Source organism: Tyto alba, unplaced genomic scaffold (genome assembly GCF_018691265.1).
Source record: "Tyto alba isolate M040663 unplaced genomic scaffold, T.alba_DEE_v4.0 Super-Scaffold_13, whole genome shotgun sequence".
NCBI classification, from domain to species: Eukaryota; Metazoa; Chordata; class Aves; order Strigiformes; family Tytonidae; genus Tyto; species Tyto alba.
Window position 1 is genome coordinate 14,488,602 of NW_024881275.1, and position 25,399 is coordinate 14,514,000.

The following is a 25,399-nucleotide window of genomic DNA, read 5'->3' on the forward strand; positions in this document are numbered from 1 at the left end:
GATTTAGTCATGCAGTGTACTCATTCTTCAGGGCACATCTACGGGACCTGTGAGATTACTACTGATCTACTCTTACAGGATCCTCAGTCAAGACCATTTTTCCTCACCACTCTGTTTTCTTTGACTAATCACTGCAAAGTATAACTTCAGCTCTGAGCTAGTGTTGCACAAAAAGTGTGGTCAATTCTTACATTTTCTTCTGTTTCCTTCACACAAAAATAAGTTGGAACAGGCTGCAAAATCCTCTCTGAAGGTAGCAGACACTGAATCCAATCTTAAACGGGAGACACGTAATTGTATCTTGGAGTATAGGCCAATTCTATTGGAAGCAATAAACAGTTATTTCTTGAAATACTCTACTTATTGGGAACACTTATAAATCAAAGCTTATTGCTTTTACAGTTGAAAAGTTTCCTACAAGCTCAACTTATTTAAAAGAAATCAGATGATTCTGCTCCAGAAGAGGTTATATTTCTACCATTATGCCTTTTTGTGTCCATTAATAAATTAAACATGACTAAGTTTGTTTTCTCTCTCTCTAAAAGCAGATGGAGAGAGAGAGAGAAGCAGGAAGGGGAAGGGAAAAAGAAAACAATAATCTTAAATTTCTGCTGTGTGATTAAGTTTTATTTCAGAGTCTGAACAAGGTGAAACCAAAAGTTACATCCAGAACTTTAAACCAAAATTACTTTCACTTACTGTGAATGATAGTTTTCAGCTACACAGAGTAGTAAGGATAATTACAGAAATAATACTTAGCAGAACAGAAAAAAAATGCAAGCATTTACTCTGAACATTTTACTTGCATTTTATGCATTTGCTTTTTCTCCTTCTTGTACCTCTTAAGCTTCAGAAGTAGAAGGTACTACTACTGGAAACCAGTCTTGTTTTCCCATTAGATTTTCCCATTATCTTTTTTTTTTTTACATCAGAAAAACAATTGGTACTGAAGCATTACAGAACAGTCAGCCAAACTGAGGTTGATTTTTCCCCCCATCTTGTTCCTCCAAAGCCATAATAATCAGTGTTTTCTCCTTTTATTGTCTTCCTTGACCTTCCAAAGGATTAGATCCATACAAGCAAGTGCATCTTCCCTGGAATTATGACCACTAACTAGTGGAAAACAACAACAAAAAAATTACAAGTTTTAGATTATGTATTTTTTCATAAAAGAATTGTATCTTTGTTTATTAAACTGGACAATTGTTGAGAATATTAAGATAATACTTGGTATTCAGACAGTTTTTAGTGCAACTTCTTGCTACCAGGATGAAAGGCAATAATAACAGGCTTCTAACAGCCCAGTATCGTCTGGCAACATTCAGTTTCCCACTGCATTCTCCAGTTTCAATATCCACTGGAGCCCAGATTAGTAATCTAGAGTATCCAACATAACTGTCTTTGGAAAACAGCTTCTCCAAGTCACGTAATTTCAAATTAGAAGTTGAAAGGGTAACAGATGACAAGTTAATTTTGCAACTAGATGGTAAATCTCTACCTTGGTTAATGAAGGATAATCTACTTGTCCTAATCTACAGAAATACTCCACAAAATCTGAACAGAATGGAGTTAAAGGATTTAAGTTATATATGGTCATACATTTTTATTACATATTTAGTGAAAGCTTAGAAAGTCAACAACTTACAAGCTACATAATGGTAGCTAACTACAGAAAGTTCTGAGCACTCTCTACTGAAAGCCAAAGCTTCACCTTAAGGGTATCCTAGCACTTTTAGAATATGTAGAGAATAGATCTGCTATATTCAGCCATCATCTTCATAAACAGAAGTTTGACATAGTGTAAAATTGTTACATTGACTAATTTGAATATGTGTACCTCATCAAATCCTGTAAGAGCTGATCAAAGAATATCTAAATCCTGCATGGTTTAAGATATGTTAAACAAATATATTATTCTGAGTATAGAAGTTTTAATAAAGGTACAGATGATCTCCCAAACATGTTTGGGACAGGGGTTGGTGGTTCAGAAACCAAAAAAGTTGTGGAAAAAAATGACCATATGCAGTTCAGCATTTTCATCTGAAGGTGACAAAAGCCCCTCCCCATTCTATGTTTGAGCTAGTGCCTCAAAAAGGTGCTTCTTTGCACTACAGCACTGCATTATTACACAGATTCCACATCTACGGATTCTGCAACTGCTTTGGGCAGGGGAGTACATCACAATGTAGTAAATTGATACTAGGGAGAAAAATAATTTTCTTAGATTTAATTGAGCTATAGCATTCCCCAGAGAAGCAGAGGACTTAAGTGCTATCACAAGAAAAGATGACTCAGTAGGTAGAAGTACAAGCTTCTAGCTTTCTCTTGTAAAACCTAAATGCCAGTGATTTGAGATAATTTTTCATATGTAGCAGCCTAGACTCAGAAGCAAAGATCTTCAGACATTTACAGGCATGTAGTTGCAATTCAGATATCCACTGGCTTAAAGCAGTTCAGTATCTCCTTGAATGTGGAAGTGGTTATACTTCCCTCTCACTGAACCAATAATTTACACAGTCATGGTAGTAATCTACAACAGCATTAGTGTGTTACATGAATGCTTTTACCAGCATATTGCATAAGAGCTATCCCTGCAATATCTATTTAGATTGGACATATAAAGAGCTCTGGAAGATAACAGAGAAGATCAATAGATTTTATCTGTGGCAGAGAAGTTTACACCACTTAATAACCACTGCTATTCACGGGATCAGAAGGCAGCTGGTAGTAACCTTCAGGTTCTAGCTTTCTCCTCTCCTAAATGCACCTTAAGAAATAAAATAGAACAGCTGACAATAATCAATTAGAAACAATTTTGACATTTGCATAAGAAAACAGAGGTGATCCTCTGAGCTTCCCCTCCATCCTTACTATCTTTTGTCAGGTAAAGTTCCAATTCTCATTTGCTTTACAAGCCATGAAGTAGTATTCTGCCTTGTCATTCCACCCTTTGGCTACTGATATTTTTAACTGCTCAAAGTACAACTTGTATGAGACATGTTTTTCAAGTAGTCTGAAAAGGCTAAATTACTGAAACCATAGTCTTCTAGTTCTGTTATGTATTCTTCAGTTTTTAAGTCAAATCAAGGATATATATTGCAAGTCAAGCTACCTCAGCAGTTGCAGCTCTTGTACATTGGACACTGAAAACCCTGGAGTTGAGACTCTTTAAAATGCACTCCTACTCAAACTCCAGTTTGAGAGAGGCGGAAAAAGGCAAATAGTCAATTAAATTCAGAGCAAGTTAAATCACCACAAACCTACTGTTTTCTGATACAAAGAGTGTTTCATTCTACTAATACTTATGTTTACAATAAAAAGTAAATCCAGACTTGATGTTTATAATCTTTCTCTGGTACTAGCACAAAACTATCACAAACTAGCACGAAGCAGCAGCACAAATCAATATAAACATAGCGAGTGGAAGTAATGCATTGGGATTTTTAAATTTTTTTCTAGAAATAGAAGCTACCTAGCTCTACAGTTTAAGCTCAGTGGTGATCAACAAAGAATGATTAAATCCAAACTTAAACAGAAGAGTCTGCTAAATGCAGAGTTTTGGCTATTTGAGGTAGCCATCTTAAAGTCTGTAGAAATAACTTTTGACATTCCCCTTACCCCCCGCCACACTTCTGTGCATCAGAGAAAAATCAGTAAGAGGATGTAGAAAACTTTCAGATACAGCATCCAGCTGCTCCACTGGGTATCAAAGTACATCAAGTTTTGTTCAGTGCAACTATTTATGTATTGCCTGGGCAGTGAAGATATGTTAGAAGAATAGAATATTATTTGTTGTCCAGAAGGCTTCACTGGTAAAAGCAAATATGAATCTGCCAGTTCATTAGAACAAAATAAACTCAGTATCTAAGACCATATTAGAACAAATTATTTAGAATTACATGGTCAATGAAAAATATATGTCAAATGCAGTGCCTCCTAAGTATTACATCCACACTGTAGAACAGATTTATTAATTTGTCTTTGACAGCCAGACAAGAAATTTACTGTAATTTTACGACTGAAAACCTCAGCTGAAGAAGTCCTGTATCAGCTTGGATAAGCAACTGAATCTTGAAATAGATACTAGCATTAACACATTATCTTCAGAATTTTAAGAATGCCCTTTCTACAAGGGAAGGAAACTAGAACACTTGTGTGGTGAACACTCTGACAAACCAACCGTACTGGTGGGAAATGAGTGAGAGGATGTGTGGTGCTTAGTTGCCATCAGGGGTTAAACCATGACACCAACCATCTTACCCTTCAGGTATATCCTCTGCTTTTACTAAATTACTGAAGTAAAGACATCCAAGACAAAGCTTTAAATGACTGGAAATGTATTACCACCTTTTCAGTTTTCTGGGTTATTCCTATCTCCCATTTCATAATGCAATATATAGATTGCTTAATAAGAACTTCCACTCTTACCATCATCTTGATGAATTCTCCTGAGGTAGTCAGCCATTAGACTTCTAAGTTCTATTTTGTGCGGAAAACCTAGCCGATGAGGAAACACTACTGATGTGTCCACTACTTTATCATGAATTAGCTGGAAAAGAGCAGAGGCCACAGTAATGACTATCCATCCAGACTTACAGCTCCTTTATTTAATAAATAAATCCCAGCTAGCATCTAAACCATTTCTGTTCTAAATAATATGCCAAAACTAATCCTTGAGCTAAGTCATCTGTCCTGTGTTCCTCTATTCATTACAGAATGGCAAACAGTGGGGCAAGAACTGTGGAAAACTGCTTTGCAGTAATTTCTGTACATTGTATCGACATTCATTCATTAGTTGTAAATATACAACAAATGTAATTAATTCTGGTTTCAGACAGCCAATACCATACTGTGAAATCTGCTTTGCTTTGGTCTTTAGGATTACCTGCTAGTGCTATCTATCAAGGCTAAATTCTAATTCTTTCATTAGTAATAATCATAGAATGCTTGAGGTAAAAGACCTCTGGAAGTTATCTTGTCCAAACACGCTGCTTAAGCAGGACCACCTAGAGCTGGTCAGCTAGAAACACGTCCAGATGGCTTCTGAGCACCTCCATGGATGGAGGTTCCACCACCTCTGGACAACCTGTGCTAGTGCTTAGACACCCTCACAGTGAAAGTGTTTCCTGGTGTTCAGAGGGAAACTCCTGTGTCACAGTCTGTGCCCACAGCCTCTTGTCCTGTCACTGGGCACCACTAAAAAGAGTCTGGCTCTCTTGTTCGTACCCTCCCTTCAGGTATTTATATACGTCGATAAGAGCCTCCCTAAGAAGGTGGTTATGTTTCTTACAGAATAATGCTGCCTTTGATATTTAATAGCATAATCCATGTATTTCTGGTACCTAAGGTAATTATCTGACAGGCAGCATAATTGTTTGCAGAGATTCCAAGAGCAATACCCTAGTATTACTGGAATTATCACTGCCTTTTATGTATTTGCCAGCATGAGGTCATCAAGATCACAAAACATACAATTCTAGGTTTCTGCAAACCCAGAAATAAAGACAGTATTATTCAGTGGTGATGTATGATTGCATAGTTAGAAGTACAAAACAACAAATTAAGAAGTCCAAATGTCAGAATCTTTACCATACTGCATTTCTAAACACATCTTCCTTCTCTAAATGTAATATTATCTTTAACACAGTTATTTATCAAGCAAGTGCATTCCATTTTTTCATACATGTTGATCTGAGAAATGCAACATTCTTTTTCTTTGTAATATGAACTGGAACACAGTAAAGACAAGTAGTGACCTCTTAAAATTGGCTTCAAACAGGTTATTTTACCTTGAGAAAAAATAAGTCATTTTCTAATCTGTGTCCAATTAAAATTGTATCTGCATTGAACAAGTTTAGCAGTTTTGCCTGTACACTCTGAAGAGATGTTGTGGTTTCCCGCAGAACGTCCTTTGTTACTCCAGAGAGTCTACAGACAGATTTAGAAGATCTTCATTAACATAGACACTAAGAAACTAGGTTTACAGTGGTCATTCCTCCGGCATTTAAAGTTAACACTAGCCAGCTTTGAAGTCACACAGTGTTGAAATCAACATAGGGGATTTTTCCATTCTCTTCCTTTTCACTTAGGTAGTGTAAGATAGACTAAGATAGATGGTATTAACTTAGCTCTACCATTACAAGTGACTGAGCCTGTTTTTAAGCATGGAGCAAAGATAGGGCTCTGAGTAAACAATTACTGCTTTTGAAATAGGAACACATTATGTTGGTTTTCCTCCAACATATTTTTTACAGTGAAGCTCAAAACTTGCATTTCTTCTCAAACCAGTTGCAGGACTTCAAAGAACCAAAAGGAATTAAAAACATGTTTTCTGGTCCTCAATGTCAAAACCCAATAGGAAGACCAAACACAAGTGATCTTCATCGAATACAGCCAAATTTTGTTACACTGTACAGTCTGATAGCCTCATGCATGGCTTTTCTGTGAGACCATATTTATAGATGAAATTTGCATTTGCTTCTATCCCCTTAGGGAATTTATCAAGATCTAGGAGGCTTAACTTTTTTTTTTTTTTCCTGTATGAAGAGAAGAAAAAGAAGTCTCCAAATGTGGGAAAAAATTAAACTGAACTATGCAAAGAGAAAAATCCTTCTTAATTGAGCCTGTAAGAACAAAAGCCTCATTCCCGATTGAAAGTCTTTGATTTATATTACTAGAAACAGACATTTGAGAGGCATGTTTATTCTTATATAATTATCTACCAATTTATTAAGTCTAATCCTCAAGTTATATAGGATAATTAGCATACCTTTTGTCGCAGTCTACAACTTTACCATCTGGTTTAACAAATGAATCATACACAACCTGTCGCTTAGCATCAACCACTGTCACTCTAGTTAGTTCCATGCCATAGGTTGTGTAACACTGAAGAAAAAAGTAAATTTAACCAGCATTTACATATCAATGTCGTTTCCTTACATTATTCAAGTCGTACAGAAAGCAGAACTGGCTACCAACTCAGTAGATACAAGTAATTTTTCTCACTGCATATTCAACACTAAAGTTCTAGTCACACAGAGTGACGAGTCAGAACACCGCAGAACTCTCGGAGACATGAGTGCCAAACTACCACAGCTAGGAAATTGTTTCATAAACAGCAATATAGTTTTCTATTAACTGAACCAAACTTTAAGTTGTTCATACCGTCTCACAGTTCAGAGCATATACACCATAGTTTCCATCATGACGCGGTGATTTAATCAATGTCTTCATGAAGCCTTCCAATTTCTCTCTTCTCCCATCATGAACATGAAGCTGAAAAAATTCCATTAATATTTAAGTGCAAGTTTGCTAGATATATCTTACCCAAATTGCCAAACAATTTGTTTCTCTAACAGACTCAGGAACATATATATCTAATACTTCTTGTCAATATTTGCCACATAATTTACTAAATGCTATTAAGTAAACTTAAAAAGCTTATATGAAGTTGTTCACAGAGGGCTATGACCCAACTTTAAGTCAAAAGGACACAGAAAGCAAAACTGAGATATTGCATGCTATAAACCTTCTGAGATCGTTTTTTTTACCTTTGCAATCTGACATCCAGCAGACCCAACTATTCTCTCACAACAGCTATAGCTTTTTTCCACACCACCAGGAACTGCCGAAAAGAAAAGTTGAAAATTGAGCCATTTTTGCAGAATCTAGCAATGGCAAAAAAAAAAAAAAAATCAGTACCCACACTCCTCTCAAATTTCTTCCCCTTTTTCTACTGAGACTGCACTATGGAAAGCAGCAAATTCCACCTATAGGTCTCACCTATGCGAAGATGACAAACTGTACATCGTTCCCTCCCAAGACAAGGTTTTCATCAAAAAGCCAAACACCAGTGAATGGGAGAGAAGTTGTAGTATGCTCTGCTCTAGATGTTTCTCCCTGAGGGAAATACTTAATGTAACTTCTGATTATTTAAGGTGTCTCTCAAAAGAATACAAGGTTCACTTAGAAGTCAGTACAAGGCCACATGATGAACATTTTTCTACCTTCTTCCCACATGGTTTTCTTAACATCAGCTTTCCTGAAGTTACAGCATATTCAGAGAAAGGCCACATTCACAAAAGAGCAGTAGAATGTATCTAAGCTGAATCTTGTGTAAGATTTTATACTCTGCTCTTGTTCAGTTTTGACATGAGATGTTATAACTTTTAACAGCTTCAATGAAGATTGAATGCCAAGGATACTTACCTTTTTCTTCCAATATTCTACCAGAATGATAGTTGCATTCTTCTTTACGCATATATTCTCCTGAAGAAGTGACAGCATATACTTCACCACACCTACAGCACATTCTTTTGAAAGCTAAAAAACCAAACAAAATAGAGAATATTTCCTAGCTGGCTTGCCATTGTTAAAAAATGCTGAACTAACATATAAAAAAAGTTACAAGAACAGTAATTGCAAGAGCAGAGTATCAGTACGTAAGCAGCCTGCCAAGATTAGCCATATATATAAAAAAAACCTGAATTCCTCTACAGCACAAGAAATTCAAGTTTACTTGAAACTGCTTCAATTACTATGTTGAAACAAAAACTAGAAGAGACCTATGAAGCTTCATGGTTTAGTTATGAAAGATTGTGAATTCACTTGTAGCCCAGATACTAAATACAGAACATTGACAAAATGTATCATTTTATACACATATATTTTAGTCCGGTGAACCACTGACTGAAATTCAATTTTGTTGCAGTCTAGTAGGCACTTACCATCATTTCCAAAACGTTTTACAATCCCCTTAAATATAGCACTACCATTTATTCCAGGATTTGGTCGAGGGAAATTATTTTCTTTCAATTGTTCCTCACTCAGAAGATAACTTTTTAAAAGTCCATATAAATCACCACCTGTAAAAACTGAAAATTACAAAAACAAAACTGAAATTACAAGATGTGCCTTATACTTTACATGCAAAACCAATATGCTTGTACCTCAGAGCAATAAGAAGTGGTTAGAGGTGAAGCATTATTCAAAACAAAGACACTAAACAACAGGGATGTTAATTTATTAGCTATCCCATAAAGGCTAAGCATGTAATACTAAAGAAAACACTCTTCCCACCTGCTGCCCCCCAAGAAGTTCAACATTTTTCGCCTGAGAATAAGCCTTCAGATATAAGCATGGAATTGTGTTAGAAACCCTTGCAGTGGCTAACAGATATAGTTTGACCAAAAACAGAGCAACATTTTCATGTTGATATAAGACCATTTACAGGCTAAAGTGGAAAACTGACATCTCCCTTCCCCGTTCTTTACCTTTCTCTTCCTGTTTCTTTATGGATACAGCACCATGGAAAGACTGGCTGTTACTAAGTCCCTCTGAATATAGAAAAACATATATTTTTATTATTTCTTCTCAATTTTAGATTTCCTGTTAATATCCTAAGCAAATATTTATAAATCAAAACACGAATTTATTTCAGTGATATATTTCTACAGAAGGATTTAAATACGCAGAAATATCTTTACTAAAACTAAAGTAAATAATCCTTTCAAAACATTTCTCTGCTGCTTTAATTTATACACTTATAATCCATTTTAAAAAAAGTTTAGTTGAAAGCAAAAATACCACTATCTCTCAGCTTTTTGAGAGTATTCACACCAATACTCAGGTACATATTTTTACTGCCACAACGACTGTAAACAGATTGTTCTTCTTTCATAGCCTGTATTTAAAAAAAAAAAAAAAGACTGAGTGTTAGTGGAGTACTGTATGTTCTACAAGTACTACCATTTTAGAATCTGATATTCTGAACACAGAGGTAGATACACATGCAAGCAGTCCACTAAATCTGAATCTGAAGTGCAATAGGAGACAAAGTGAGATGGATGGGAGCCCTAGAAATAAAAATTCAGTACTTATGAAGCAAAGATCTGTGGGGGAAAATCAGTGGTCCAACTCAGAATCTAAATCTAATCCTTGTGGGAATTTGAACACTCTTAGGGTAACCATTCCTGTGGCTACAGACAGATTTTTCTGTTCCTGCTTCAAAGAAGGCATTGTTACTTTTTTAGGTCAAGAAATCTCTCCTTAATTTTCTTTCTGTAAAGTCATAAGAAACAGAAGTGAAAGAAAGGTCCAGAACCTTTTAACTATGAAGAAACACACTTGAAATAAGGAATATGTTCATTAATCTTCTGAGGGAAGAAAAATGTTTTTCATAGTTTTATTTCACTGTTTATACTGTCTGTGTAGTCAGAGCAGCTCATTTTAGGCATAAACAGTGCCTTCTAATAATCACTTCAGCTAGTACAAGTTCTAAGCAGAGGAAAAGAGAAAACTAGAAAACTGATGAAGCCGAGAAGGAGGAAGTTAAAATGAAGGTAAAAGACACATTACTTAGTGAAAATTAAAAATCAGGAATACCATGTTATGCTTCATAATACAGAGAACACACAGTAAATGGTAGAGTAATAACATCTGATGTTTTACAAGCTTTCATTCAGTGTACACAGAGTCTTATCAGGGCATCTCCATAAATTTCTTTGATTTCTGGCATGCAAGAAATTTAGATCACCTGAAGTTTACATCTGTGGATATTTGGGATACTTGTGCCTATCTGACATATCTGTTGCCTATAAGCTTGAGTAGCACTTGGTGCAGTGTAAACAGTAAATACAAGATCAAGGCTCAAAATGATCAAGAGATTTACAGGGGTCCTTCAAACATGTTTTCCTCCTGTCCCAGATAGATCTCAAAGTCACTATTACATTCCAGGAAGCCTCCAGTATTCACAGGTAGATTTTTATTTTGCATTTGCAAAAGAATTTTCCTTTCTAATACTAAAGTAACAGGTCTTTTTGAAAGCTAATGAGTAGTGCTAAATATAAATATGTTTATTTGGAGAAAACAGAAACTGATTGATAACACTAGCAAGTATAAGATCAAGCACATTTTAACTTCTCTCTACTGAAAAGTATGAAATATTTGCCCTAAAAAAAAATAAATCAAATAAAAACCCCCACCAACACATTGCACAAGATAAGACCTACTGACTTAATTCAGAAGAAAAATTGTAAAGATCTATAGAACATTACAAACCCTGGCAACGGCCTCATTCACCGTGCTAGCAGCTTTGACGCATTCTGTAAAAAACAACCCAATATATCGCTGTCTTGTCTCAAATGGTACTTTGGATCCTGATTCTGGAATGGAAGGCCTTTTCCCAGTAGAAACCTTAAAAAAAACACACAAAACCACCCCATACTAGTGTGGTCAGTATGTAACAAATAGCTCAAAGAACTAAAACCAGTTCAGATATTATTTTGCTGATCCTCAGGTAAAATAAATAAATAAAAATCAAACATTGCTAAATAGCTATCCAGGAAACTGGAGTTGCACATGACAGGGAGAGAGAAACAACTATCAGAAATATTAACTGCAGAGTTTTTCCCTGCTTGAACTAAACAAAGTAGTTTTCTGCTCAAAGCTATGTGAGGTATTAAAACTATTTTTTAACTTTTTTTTTTTTTCTTAGAAAAATATCACCAGTGGTTCAGTTATGACTTAATTCACACTCTCCATGTGGCCTTTATTTCAGGCAGTACTTTACTCAGAACAAACTACAGACTCAATGAACTAAACCGAAAAAAAAATAGAAGAATTTAGTCTCAGGAACCTATAGCCTTTGTTAAACAATGCAATGTAGAGTTCTTTCTTAACACAATATGCTTATTTTAAATAAAGCAAAGAGTTTAAAATCATCATATTAAAAAATCTGGCAGTAGATTAGGTTGACGGTGATACCATTATAGACAGAAAGGTCCAAACAGTTACAAGATTCATTCTGTGTATCAAACAAGGAGCAACATGTCTATACTACATGTATTCACTAAAGAAGATCCTTTAAGAGGAGCATTTAAATGGGTGTGCTAGTATCAAGGAGAAGGTAATTTTCACATAAAGGGAACAATGGCAATGTGTAACAGTGTCACAACCTAGTCTCACCATTATTGGAGCATGTAGTATTCCATTTAGTAAACAAGAAGGTACATACTGTACGAAGTAATCCACACTTAATATCCTAGAAAAAAATCAATAACCAAACTGACTGAAGCCATAACATTTGGCAGATTTAATAAGAAAGCAAAATCCTAATCTTATAATTTATCTGAACCTAGGAATCTTCAGTGCTTCTGCTTTTAAAAAAAGCAAGGTTAGAGTAATTTTTCTGAGAGGAAAACCTTACAATACTCTGCCACTCAAAATTACAATGCAATGTTGGCACTAACAAACCAAAATAGGGCTTCATCAGCTTTTTGACAAGTTCCTTGAAAGCTCTGAATTTATAAGGGTACTTCTCTTGAAGCCAAATAAAGCCTTTTGTCAGATACCATCTGCCACTATATATGGCAGGAAGTTTTATGGGAAAATAACCAACACACAAACATGACACTACTGAAAACAAATTAGTACCTAATTGTCCCATTACAACCACTTTGATTAACAATTTATATATCTAATTGCTTACATTTGTGTAGTTCCGGCTAGTATAACCAAGGAAAATTAAAACACAATTTGCATAGCAACATGGTTAAAGCACACAGGAAACAAAGTAATTTTTCTAAAAAGCTATACTGGTATATCACATTGCAAGGTCTACATTATAAAATACTATTTGAAATTAATTGCAGTTTTTCCACTTCTGCTTCCACTCAATATTCAAGTTCTGCACCAGTTACTTTACAGTACCTTGTATGGCATAAGACGACTGTTTACTGAAGAACTAGAAGGAACTCTACAGATCATTCCTCTTCCAACATTTCTTTCATGATGTTGATCACTTCTGTCTGCAATGGGCTGAGATTCATGCAAATTTAAAGAGGCTGAAACACACAGAAGATACAGACTGAATCTTAACTCCAATGGTAAGCTTTATTACTACATTTAGATTAATCTGGAACAGGTATTTCACCACTCCTTTGCTAGAGCAGGGTAAAATGCATGGGAGCAAACCTGGAATGTTAGAAAATGCATTAAAACTTCACTTTTGCCCATAGACTTTATGCACAGTGTTCTCCAGTATTTTTGAGATCATGTATCAGTTTGAAGATATTCGCATAAAGCAGCCACACAGGTCAAGTTAAAAGCTATTTTCAAGTTGTAACAACTATGATTTTCAAACACCTATTTACCTGTCTTCCCTGTCCCTTTCCCCTCCCCTGCAAAAAAAAGCATGACAGCAAGAAAAAGTCAGGAAAACCACCATTCTAACCTCATCTTCTAATGCAATCAGTAAATGCCTTGAAGTATTGCTTAATGCCTTAAAGTCATGAAGGCTACAGATCTCAGAAATAAAAGTGTCATGAGATTCTGGAGCCATCCTTGCAGTCATCCTGTTTAACGTTACTTGCATCAGTACCTATTACAGAGCAAGACACATTTGAACAGAATGAGATACACTAATCCATTTTACTGTTACTCAGGAAGAATGCATACACTGGCAGATAGCTACTAGGAAGTAGCATTTTATTAATTTTCTAGGTAGGTTACTTTGTAAGCATAAATTTAAAGTGACAGTAGAGAACCTAGAGGGGAAACACTGTTTCACTAGTAGCAAATGCTGAAAATTACTTCTACTCCATGATTTTTCACATATGAAAGAAAATTTAAAGGGAGAATAACATACTATTTTCAAATCACAGTATTTAACAAATTGTGCCAGCAGGTCTGAATGCTTCAGATTAGAAACCTAACAGTTGATATCAATACTAAAAGGAAAGTCAGCAGATTTTTTTTTTTATTACTCTTTCAACTCATGTATCAAAAGACTTTCAAGAAAACAAATTTTTGGGGGGGGTTTGGTTAAGACTGTACACGTTCAAAAATCTCAGTACAAAGTACTTGTCCTCGTTCCACTACAGCTACCAAGACTTAAAATATGTTTTAGGTGGATAGGGCTTCTATCTGCACAGGCCAGGTGCTTACCATCACTCAACTCAGTTAACATTCACCACAACAAAATGAACACTTTCAAGCAATGCTTAACTGAAGCAAAGTGAAGTATAGTTTGTCAAACCTACGGATCAAGCTGTCATACCCCTTGGTCCAGTGCCTTGAAATAGAGTAGTTGACAATCCAGACGCAGTTTTATTCTGTCCAGAAGTTGTATAAATACAAGCTTGTCCCCTTCCAACTGCAACTGCAGACTCCACTGCCTTCCAGAGTGTCTGCTGAGTTCCCACATCATGGCCCTGCTTCCAAGATTCTTTGAAAGGCACCATTTCTTTTTTGTTACGTACCTGATAAGGATATACACAAAACCAGAGTTAACGATCAAGCAGATCCAAATCACAGCAAGATGGTGCTAAAGTTAACAAACTCCTTAAAACTGAATTTTGCTATCAGATTCAGAGCTCAGCATGCTGCCCCTAGAAGGAAAACACCAAGCTGAAAGACCTCAGGGGTGGTGGAGGGGCCTCAAAGAATTATGCCTGTTATTAATATTGCTATATAAAGCACTGTAAAAGCAGAGACATCAACAGCCACTTTGGGTTTCCAAGTGCTGTATCTGTAATCTCATGGTACAAACCTCCACTCCAAACTGACTTTTCAATACGCATTAGCCTCAGCTGCCCTGGGCAGCAGTTTACTTTGCCTGTGTCAGGAAGCAACTAAGTACTACAATATTTGCTACAAATTTTACCAGAAGGGTTGGTGACACATTTGTTCTAATTAATTTCAAAATATTTTTATAATTACGCTACAAGACACAGCTAAACTGAAGCACAGCATGAGTCTACAGCTATTAAGTACAGATATGTTGACCTTCAGTTTATTACAAAATTATAACTCACATCAAATTTTGCTATGTGTGCAATCCTTCTCTTTCTTCCAGGAACACATACTTTGGTTTCTAATAAATTGACATCTACCTTTCCTCTATTTGCCTATTAAAAACAAGAACAGACTACTTAGCCCAACCGTTATGAAAATATAGGCTTCAGTAATATCTTCATGATCCATTTGCTCCAATGTTTCAGGCTATTCAGTCAGAAAACTCACCAGGAAAATTACAACTCCATCAGTATTAGTTATTTTACATTCAGAACAGTTAAGCCACAGTGCTTTGAAGCTGAAGCAGTGGTACACAAAGTTCATACATTTGTTTATAAGAACATGAGACTACTGTATACACAACTGCCTCTAAGACTTTGCATATTAAAGTAAAAATGGCTACTCCAAGGCAGGGAGCTATTCAGAGCAATTTTCTATTTCAGCAAACATACAGATCACCCACTATCAAACTAGATTAGAGTCATAAGTGTTCTTTATGACTTTGTCTACTAGCACTAAAAGCTCAAATATTTAACTAACACATTTTGGAAAGATAATTTGAACTTGACTATGTGGCACATCCTGGTCTCATGATCAAAAAATACCCCAAGTACTGGAAGGAAAAAAAAAAAAAAATACCTGCTTATGAGGGCCCTTTTGTGCTTCTCTTTCAAACTCATCAAAAATTCTCCGACACTCCTCTAAAGGATCACCTGAATCAGAGAGCTCTGTGTCCTCCCCACTGGGTTCTATTTTCTCAGCAGATGAACTCAGCAGAGTTATTTCACCTACTTTCTTGTTTAAGTAATAAGTTGGATGTGAGTATCTATTTTCTGGGTTATCATTACCTCTATTTCCTTCTATGCTCTGGCTTTCATTTGTATTTGTTATAGTTTCCTTATAAGGACTTTCAGTTGTAGTTTCATTTTTTGACAAGTGACCAGTACACCAGACAGACTGTGATACTCTTCTGCTGCCCACACAGTCTTCATTAGTAGCATGCTTCTGAACAAATGCTTTAACTAATGTATTGGTTTCTGCATTCCCTTGCTTCAGAATTTGCTTCTTCACAACTGCCTCAACAGAAGCAGCTGAGGATACATGTTTCTCCTCACTATAAGCAAGGGTATCTCTTTCCTCCAAAACATTTGGTATATCAGTGTTTACATCAGGCAAACAAATATTATTTGCTTTTGAAGAAACATGGGCTAGTTTTTTATACTTCAAACTTTTGGTGTTCTTCTGAAAAGTGGTATCGTCTGACTTTCCTTCCGTACACTGAAGAACGTCTGCTCTAGCATTTTCACATTGTTTTTCTGCATATATTACAGCAGGCAGTTCTTTGCCCGTGTTCCCACTTGTACAGCTCCTCCTTATTCTTGACCTTTTACTAACGGGTTGTGGTGGCACATCAATGACAAGATTACTTTCCTCATCTGAGTCGTCAAGTTTTATTGCAATTTTCACTAGATGACTGCTTCTTGACCTCTCTGTGAATACACGGCTACTCCTAAATGGAGGTATGTCTGAACTCTCATTCTGATTTTCACAAGGAACTACTTTTGTTGACTTACACTGCTGCTTAGCATTTTCATTCATTTTTGTTACAGAAGATCTAGAGATACCTGCAAGATAATTTTGTAGATTGTATTCAAGAACAGTTGCTGGACAACTATAATCAACAATGTATTTTTCTAACTAAAAAATAGCCATTATTTGCATACCAGGAAACTGAAACCATGACATGCATGTGCTAAAAAATGCACTACAGTAGTTTAATCAGGAGAAAGTATTTTTAATATAATTTTCAAGGGTTAAAGTGTTTATAAACATTTAATCGGGAAGACTGTACTGTGAGTTGCTTCTGTTTCTCAATTTCATTCCTGGCTGAATCTACTGGTATTTTAATCCCTTTGGGTTTTTGCAAATCATCTCTTTCATTAAATTAAGTCATCCTAAACTGCCATCTACAGCTTTCAGACAAGGAAAATGAAATAATCTCTTATTAATTATGCCCAAAACTACAAGTCTCAGTGTCACAAATACCCAGTAACATTTCAAGCTGGGCATATTTATAATTGTGTACAAATTTTAAGAAGCCTTAAATGTAAAATTTTCCAACTGCAGATTTAAGCAATTAACTGTTATCTTTTCAGTTTTTATAGGCTGTAGACTGCTGACCAAAACTCATCCTGACGCTTTCTCAAGGCGCTATCTCCATCCTCACACAAGTATTCTGGCAAATCACAAAATGCAGTGGTTATTTCCCTCCCAAAATTTAATTAATTGTATACAGACACTGTCATCCAAGAGATATGTTAGCATCAATAATGTATGGTAACAACAATGCTGTTTACATTGTCATTTAAAAAGCATGTCACCATTTGATTTCAATAGTGATTGTATTACTAATTACAAAACATTTCAGGGAAGTATTAGAAAGTCACATTTTGTTAGTGATGGGATCCTTCCCAGGTTACTCAAAAATACCACCACAATAAAGCAGGGTGGTACCACAAAGCCTCACTACCCTGTTGTTGTAGGTTAACCCTGCCTGGCATCTGAGCATCAGGCAGCTGCTCTCTCACTTCCCCAGTGGGATGAGGCAAGGAATCAGAAAGGTAAAACCAAGAAAAGTTGTGGGTTGAGATAAAGACAGTTTAATAGGTAAAGCAAAGCTGTGCACACAAGCAAAGCAAAATAAGGAATGAATGTACTATCTTCCATTGCCAGGCAGATGTTTAGCCACTTCCAGGAAAACAGGGCTTTGTCATGACTATTACTTCAAATGTTGTCCTTTCCTCCTCTTTTCCCCAGCCTTTACTGATAAGCACAGTGTCATATAGTTTGGAGTATCCCTTTGATTCCTTGTTCAACTGTCCCGGTCGTGTCCCTTCACAACTTCTTGCCCACCCTCAGCCTACTTGATGGCAGGGCAGTGTGAAAAACAGTGAAGTCCTTGAGGCTGCGCAAATGCTCTTCAGCAATAACTAAAACATGGATATGTTATCAACACTGGTTTGGTCAGAAATCCAAAACTCAGCACTAGAGAGCTGCAAAGTAGATTTAGCCCACCCCAGACAAAACCAGTACACCATTCTACCTCAGTGAAATACTCTGAGCCACAATGAACTAGTAACTGTTCTTATCAGAAATACAACTAATCTGAGAAAGGTACTGTTTCCCTGTTGTTGAATGGCTTAGAGACAAGGGTCCTGAGCCCACCGAGCAGTTGTACGATCAGAGCCTGTTCTAGGGGCTGATGCTGCCTCGCTGATGCTGGGCCTCACTAGGGTTTGCCTGCAGCTGCTCGCAGCTGCTGATACATGAGGAATGTCAAGGATGCTTCGGCCTTGTGTACCGTGGTGTGTCGAAAACAGGTTGAGAGGAATTGGAAATAGTGGTCTGAGAAACTTAGTGTTATGAGAAGCTTGTGCTGTTAGCTGACTGCAAGTAGGTGGGCTGTGCGAATACAACCTTTAGAGCTTAAGCCAATCAGCTAGTGACTAGTAGGCATAATAATTATCGTTGTCTGTATAAATATATGTACCCTGGACCAATAAAGACACATGTTAGTTGATGCTTTATCACCCACATTGAACCCGTCTCAGCGTGTCGTTCTTCTGCGGCTCCGCATTTCCCCACCTTTTATACAGGTGAGATACCATTTAAACTATGTAGTAATCCATGTTACAGGATTATTCTTCAACTAACTGGAGACTGAGCAAACATTCAGGGTTCAAGCTTACAAAAATTGCAGAAGCCATTTAATGACAGATGTTGGTCACTAGAAAGGAAACACACCTATGGACTCAACCTTTGACAAGTTGCATCACTCCCTGCAAAATCAGCAAGTGGAAGTCAAGAAGGGAATGACTCTACACTGGGTTTGTTGTTTTGTTTTGTTTTTTTCCTGACTGCCACAGATCTTAGCAACCATCAGATTATCCCAATACTTCTTCCAGGCCGCAGTTTCTTACGGTCAAGCACAGAAATTTTTGAGGAAAAACAAAACCAAAGAACATTACCATCTACAGTTAATTGTGAAAACCCAGGTATTTATTGTGGAAATGAAAGCTCCTGCTGCACAGAAAAAGACTACATGCAGAGTAAGAACCTGCACTGTGACAGAAGTTTTGGCACTCCTGAGCTGCAAAGGCAGAAAGTCAGTAGCATCTGCTTAAAACACACAGACACGACAGTGTAGGAGACACTTTGATGGTTCCCTTATCAAGCAACTCTTAAAACTATCAATGTAACCCACAGCAAACTATGTGGAAGAGACCAACCCAAGTTCAAGGTAATCAGAAAGTAGCTACCTGTTTTTAATAAGCTCTTCAAGTGCAGTTCAGAAGCCAGTTTCTTTTTTTAATTAGCATAGACTATTACTGCTAAATTTTGTGTTTCCTGTTTTAATGTAATTTTAATTGCCCCTCTCCTCTCCCACCCATTTGGCTTTACCGCCAACAGTTTGAACTCACTACTATCTCTGCTATTAAGATCTAGTTTACAGTTGCCTGAAAACACCTGGTCATAGGAACATGACAAACATCAAAAATGCTAGCCACAGATCTTATTATGTTTAATAAGAAAGTGAAGCACTATGGGAGAGGCATACTAAAGTTTCAGTAGAACTAACAGTTATTCACTGATGTACAAGCAGGCTCTTTGCAGATTGTTGATCCTGGAAGGAAAGCAAGTGTCTCACAAAGATTAAAAGTAATTCATATCACACCTTCTGCTCTTCATTATAAGGTCTAAAGGTCACGCACCATGAAGGAAGGTGGCATCTTCCAACCAAGAAGGCAAGAATTCATCTGCTTTTATTAGACTTTAAGCAATCCTCCTGAGTCCAGCTTCTTGAAGCCTAACTCTAGGTACAAACACCATCTTACTTACATTCTAATCCTAGTATTGTCACTGCCGTTTGTCAAGGTGGGGGAGTTTATTTTTTTTTTCCCCTCTCCCAAGAACAAGACACAGCAAGACCGTGGAGAACTCCTAATGTGTCATTTCACTTCTTCACTCTCACACATGGCGCTGCAACTCTTTACTCAACCACTTCCAAAGAGAGCAGGGACGACGCGCCACAGCCGCCCCTCAGCGCCTGCCGCCACCTCCGTCACCACCTGGACGGCGACTCCAATGCCACCCCCGCCCCCAAGAACCGCCGGGGCCCTGCTCCCTCAGCACGGCAGCGCCCCTGCCCACCTAGCCCCCGGGGCAGGCCAGGCCACCCTTCCCGCCATTCGGGCGTCTGAGGGGAAAGCGCGGGAAAGCGCGAAGGGCGCGGCGCCACCGCCTCCTCCTCCGCCCCTCGCTTCAGCCGCCCAATATGGGCCCAGACCGCACCCTCCCCCCGCCCCCGCAGGGCTCTGTGAGGGGAAGCCGTGGGGGCAGGGGGGATGGGCCCGAGGAGGGAAGGGGAAAAGGAAAGCTGGAAAAGGGAAGGGGAAAGGGAAAAGCCCTCACGGCGGGGAGCGGTCCGTGCCCGCGGTGGCGGCGGCGTGCCGCCGCTCCCCGCCGGGCGCCCGCGGCGGGAGGGGGCAGGAGCTGCCGCTCGGCCTCAGCTGAGGGGGGAACGAGCCGCCCGTCCGCCCCCGCAGCGGCTTCTGGGCGCTGTCGGCCTCGTCTGCCGCAGGCAGCTCATCGCCGGGAACCGGGCGTTTTCGCACCCCGGGCCCCCCTGGCCCGGCGCTCTGCCTCCAGCAGAAGCCAGCAGCCGGATGGCTAGGGACCGGTAAAAACAGAGCAGGACTATGGAAACCTTCCCTGGGGCTCCCCCAGGCCTCTGCAGGAGGGCTTTGCTGAGCTCCCCTGCTGAGCAGCATGCAATGACTTGTCTCGTCTACTTACTTCCTGCAGCAAAGACGACACCTGTCGCATATTTTTAACCTGGCTCCCATGGGTTTCATCTGATGCTCCGTGCTTTTATTACCAGAATGGGTAGTCAGCTACTATCTTTCTGTGGCAGGTGATATTTGTCATAGTTGCTCCTCCCCCGCCAACACACACTCTTTTTCCAGCCTACTTTCATGGTTGCTGTTGTGGAAGCAATTCCATAGTACCAATGATCCTTGTTGCCCTACTTTGAAACTTTTTCCGGTTTTGTCTCTTGCTTTTAAGAATAAGGTACCAGGACTGCACCTGCTATTCACAGCGTGAATTAACCAGGAACACCAGCATCATGATTTATATGCTGTTCAGTGTTCTTTTCCTATTAATTCTGATAGTGTCATAGATGCTGTCAACTCATACGGGTGGGTTGCGCTTGAGCACCACCCCTAAGGCACAGCTTTAATGTCAGGTAGACAAGAACAATTTCAAATCATGGAAAACATGAAAATAATAACAAGAAAAAGAATGAAGAAACTAACTGAAACTGGGCTGCTAATGTCAGTGTCTCCTGCTGGCCAGTTATGCGGCTGGAAAAAGGAAATCTGCTCTGTCAGATGCCAAATAAGGTAATAACTACTGATATATATAAGAAAGAATGAAGAAAAATAAATCTTGCATTGCTGATTTGTATTTCTGCACAGTGGGACAATTTATTTTCAAAACTTCTGTGCACAGGATCCTGAAAAGTAATGGAAGAATCCCTGAGTTTTGAGCTGGCTTTCAGAAGATGATGGCCAAGCAATTTTTCTCAATAGATTGCACTGCCTTGAAGAGAATACATTTTGGCTATAATCTGGAAACCCTGGGTTTTCATGCCCCACTGGTTAAAATTTTCCTGTAGACCAGTCTCTACTTCTGACCCTGTCATTCTCATTGCACTTTCCCAAGTCATAGTAGAGTCAGCTGAAGAATTGTTGCTACTGTCTGGGAGTGGCAAAACCAGGTACGATATTCTAGGTTAGGGGTAGCGTATAAAAACCAGAAGAAATAGAAAAATTGTCTTCTCTTAAAAGATCTACCATGAGATATTTTCTTCTGTTAAAAATACCTGCCTTGCTGTTATTTGGCCTTGCATGTTATAATATACATACAAACAGCATAGAGGGCTGCTATGTATACATACATTCCAAAATGCATATATGCTCACATAACTTTCCCAAATGATAGTAAAAAAAAAAAAAAAAAATTAATGCTCAAAAAAATCCTAATTTTAAAAGTAGTTATTGTTCAGCAATCCATCACTACATTCCTATACAGTGTTTGCCACTAATGTTAGACTGCTTGAATTCATTTTAGTAAGTGATTGGCTTTCAGCTGCTCCTTTTTAACTTAAGGTGTAATGTGGAGCTGTCTTCTGGCCATGGTTGTATCTCCTGGTGCTTGACTTTGAAGCAGTTAAAGTTTTCCTGTAAACATTTTGATTCAGTTTTAATTACACATCACTGTTTTATCAGAATGTGAAGTTTATTCTGTCTTTTCATGAGCCTTCAATTTACAAATTTAGATAAACACAAATACTGTTTATGTAAACATAGTTACACGTATACCAGCATCTGAGTTAGAGAGCTTGTCAGTCATTGTCAGTGAGATTCTATTTAGTTGTGGTCTCTAAGTCTTCAGACGAAGGATTACTGCTGAAACTTGATACATGAGAAATCGGTGGTATATCAAGTACAGAGAGTATCCTAGGTAATTGTTCTGATTTCCTGTGTGTGTCTGATGCTGTTTTCTCACCCCACAGTCTGCTTTCTGCAGCTCTGGAAACTGAAGAATCAGGACCTCGCTTCACAGGGCCAAGGTAAGATGCAGAAGCTGATTTCTGTTGCTTATTTGAGAATCTGAATGTAGGACAAAAATTGCTAAAACACAGGACAAAAATCATTATGTTATTCTAACCAGAGGAATACAATAGAAACTTAACAGAAACCACTGAAGATGAATAATAAATTACTGAACTTCTTATTTTTTCAAGATTTGAACTGACAAAGGGGAGCATCTCAACTTACACGGAAACATTTCGGTACATACACTCTTGGTAATTTTATATTTTTTAATAATGTCTGCTTTTGGTTTTAATTTGCAGGAGAAAATGTATGTAAATTAACTATATATGTGTACAGCCTTTCTGAGCTTTTATCACATTTTTGCATAATCTTTAATCCTGTGTTTGGAGTAGCACCTTACTTTTCTATCCAAATAATAAAGCACAGCACACGACTGAAAAACTTACCCTTTATCCATTCTGTACTTGATGAAAGCTATAGAACAGCATATCATAAATATTAAGGAGAAGACAAGAGCTGTAGATGACATAGCAAGCATTACTTTTGATTTAAAATCTTCTTGGCTTGTTTCTTGAGCTGTGTTCCTTTGAAGCAAATCATCGTTGTCTGACACTACAACAGTAAAGCACACCACACTGCTAATATGCGCACAGGTCATGTCCCAGGCAAATCAACGTTCAGAGAAATGGATTATATCTGTGCAAATTGCAAATAAAAAATAAGCACTTCTTATTAAGAGGACTAGTTCTGTGAAATCCCAAATCTATTTAGTTGTCAAACTGGCCGAAAGCACAGCTTCCAATCTTTCTAGACATGATTTGTATCCATCGTAAAGTGTAATTCTCACAGAAGTTTAGCAGGTCCCAGGGACTGTGGAGGTGCTACTACTCTGAGTTTATCAGAAACCATTTTTTTACTTCTGAGGAGATGGGGTGGTATTAAGCATCCATGGAACCACCAATTCTACATATTCCTAATCTACTGTGTGAAAAAACCATCCAGACTGCTAGACTATATTTTTTGTCATTTACTGGAAAAATACATTGCTTGGATGGTATCTGATGTCTTTGAGATGAGGGACTTCGTTATGTACATTTGTTTGATGACAAAAACCTATTTGACGCAATTAAAAAATCTGTCTCTTTTCCACATTTCCATCTATTATTTAAATATATAGCTAATTCTTTTGCTTCAAGAGAAACAAGTAGGATTCTAAATAACTGGCAAGCAGTTGACTGTTCTAGGTTTACAACAATTTGTGTGTGACTGCTATAACACATGTGCTTGCAACATTGTTAAGTCTTTTGTCTGTGGAAAGGCTCCAAACTCGGAGCTGTCTTCAGTGAGCTAGTTACTCTGTCTTAATTGTTAAGATTTTTTCTGTTTTTTACGGCTGTCTATGTATGCTAGTTTTGCTGTAGTTTGTATAGATCTAAAGCCCCTTCATTTTCTCTTAGAGCCTGGTAACTTTCCTAAGTGCATTTTGTTATAATAAGCAGTACCAATCAGATCTTTTGCTTTTAGCACTATATAATTTTTAAGTGGTGACTAATTCCTAGTCAAAAAAGGGTTCCAAACCAGTCATAAAGCTATTTTATCTACCAAGCTGAAACTCCCTGTTTGTGCTCTTCTGTTATTTTCAGAGACATCCTTATAAACATTAATAAATTTGACCTGGATCTGAAAGATATAAGATATAGTAATACTCCAGTATTACACAAAGAAAAACTTACATTTAAGCAATAACTTTTTATTTCACCTTTTATGATCCTGTATATAAACTCACAACAAACATAGGATAATGTCTTTCCTTACAGTTTGATTTATAGAAATGCTTTTGCTTATTAGCCTTTCATTAGAAAATGAAACAAGGTTGGTACATTTTTTCTAGCTATTCAGAAATAGAAACAAGTTAATTTATTTTACTAGAGCTACAGAAAGCATATACTGCTGTTTCATTTCATGAACCAGTATGCATAGAAACCATACAATCTCAGAGGCCGAATTTTGCACACAATTTTTACACATAAAATACATGTCTCCCATTCAGGTCAGTGGAAACTTATCTTCATCCATATATTTGTGAATACATTTAATATTTTCCCTCAGTTTCAAGTAGTAATAATATGCAGCTGGCAGTGGAAAAACAAGAGATACACAAACTAAAGCATACTTCAAGGTTTTGGGATAGAAACATCCTTCCAGATTCAAAGTACTTATTTGCATTACTTGTTCTGGACCTTGCTAATACAACTTATGCTAAGTTTCATTGTCTTGGGTCTTCAGTTTGTTTACCTGCTCATAAGTGTGTGCCTCAAAGACAGGGCTTGCCTAATGACTTCTGTGATTCTCAGCTGAATATGTGACAAGGTCTCTTCATTTCGAGTTTCCTTTTCATTTCATTTTTGCCCACCAAATTTAGAATTTATGTTGTTCTTGTACTGTCTAGTCAGAAGAACTGAACTTAAATTTAATCTTTTGCTGACTCCTCTACCATACCATGCAAAGGTGGTTCTTCACTGTGGCTCTGTGTGAGACTGGCAAGGTGATGGGGCCCAAATTTGGATTCTGGAAAGAAAAAAGAACAGCTGCAAAGATTATTCCTAAGATAAAACTAAGAAAGGAAATATCAGAAAGTTCAACATCTAAAAAGGAGGTGAAAAGGAAGGAGAGGAAACATTTCCAGGTAACCTGCTTTATTATTGCCAAAAGTATAAAAGCTAGAAAAATAAAAAATTAATGTGGTTCACTAGCAAACACATTTGGAAAAGTGTTAAGAACTGCTTTTTTTAGGAAAAACAAACAAACAAACAAAAAACCCCAAACATATGTTTTATTCTCTAATACTTTGCAATTCCGCAGTGATTAAAAATTGTGAACTTGAAATAGCTATGTTATAATCTTACAAATAGCAAAGGAATACC

At 37.5% G+C, this 25,399-nt stretch overlaps 1 protein-coding gene across 1 annotated transcript; it reads right to left on the minus strand.

Annotated features, from left to right (window-relative positions):
- Positions 1-673: 673 nt before the first annotated feature.
- LOC104366013 (exonuclease GOR-like) lies at positions 674-16,392 on the minus strand. The gene is made up of 14 exons (XM_033010005.2): positions 15,433-16,392; positions 14,057-14,258; positions 12,709-12,842; positions 11,059-11,193; positions 9,586-9,682; positions 9,273-9,335; positions 8,727-8,873; positions 8,209-8,322; positions 7,551-7,624; positions 7,165-7,275; positions 6,770-6,885; positions 5,790-5,928; positions 4,429-4,549; positions 674-1,113 (listed from the first exon to the last, which is right to left on the minus strand). Exons 1-14 carry the CDS (start codon positions 16,390-16,392, stop codon positions 1,022-1,024), a joined length of 2,505 nt encoding a protein of 834 aa, XP_032865896.2. The 3' UTR covers positions 674-1,021.
- Positions 16,393-25,399: the final 9,007 nt, after the last annotated feature.

Coding starts and splice junctions, on each gene's coding strand:
- LOC104366013 (XM_033010005.2), bottom strand. CDS start 16,392: ATGAATGAAAATGCTAAGCAGCAGTGTAAGTCAACAAAAGTAGTTCCT. Junction 11,194..12,708: donor GTCGTCTTATGCCATACAAG/GTACTGTAAAGT, acceptor GTTTTTTTTAAG/GTTTCTACTGGGAAAAGGCC. Junction 9,683..11,058: donor TGAATGAGGCCGTTGCCAGG/GTTTGTAATGTT, acceptor TTTTAAATACAG/GCTATGAAAGAAGAACAATC.